The sequence below is a fragment of the Trypanosoma equiperdum genome (genome assembly GCF_001457755.1).
Source record: "Trypanosoma equiperdum strain OVI genome assembly, contig: ctg_1803, whole genome shotgun sequence".
In the NCBI taxonomy this organism is placed as follows: domain Eukaryota; phylum Euglenozoa; class Kinetoplastea; order Trypanosomatida; family Trypanosomatidae; genus Trypanosoma; species Trypanosoma equiperdum.
Genome location: NW_027123842.1, coordinates 2,110 through 2,593, shown reverse-complemented (window position 1 = coordinate 2,593; position 484 = coordinate 2,110). Strand labels below are relative to the sequence as shown.

The 484-nt window shown below is 41.3% G+C and overlaps 1 pseudogene across 1 annotated transcript in view; it reads left to right on the top strand.

Annotated features, from left to right (window-relative positions):
* Positions 1-122: 122 nt before the first annotated feature.
* TEOVI_000884300:pseudogene overlaps positions 123-484 on the top strand; it is a 668-nt pseudogene continuing 306 nt past the window's right edge. The window contains 4 exon segments of the mRNA in view: positions 123-185; positions 187-255; positions 258-449; positions 451-483. Of these exon segments, the coding sequence occupies positions 123-185; positions 187-255; positions 258-449; positions 451-483 (357 nt within the window).

The window sequence follows — 484 nt, the reverse complement described above, 5'->3', positions numbered from 1 at the left end:
CACCCAGAGTTGGCATTAGTGGCGTAAAAACATACGCCCTCGATTCAAGATTATTTACACAATTGGGAAAGGACACAGACCCTCAGGAGCTTTCATGAAGCATGGTAAGACGCTATCTGTGTATGGACCGCCACCATCAACAAGTCGGAGTTGTTAACAACGTTGATGTAAAACACCTGATAGGGGAAAAAAAATATGCCATGGGATATGCCAGAAAATTCCCCCTGAGCAGGGATATCATTATGGTCAAGAAAAAAAATTATAGAGGACATAACATCATTCTGAACTCGCAAGAAACACGGTTAGCGTCAAAGAAGAAAGAGATGACATTACCTCTTCAGGAAGTAAATGTGGGTACATTGTCTTTGGAATTGGTACGAATACGAATGAAGGATGAGACGCGTCAACGCTTTGACAAGGTTTAGAACTTGATGATTATCACTGCAAGGAAAATCGAAAGGAAGAGACATGGAGTCACATTTGT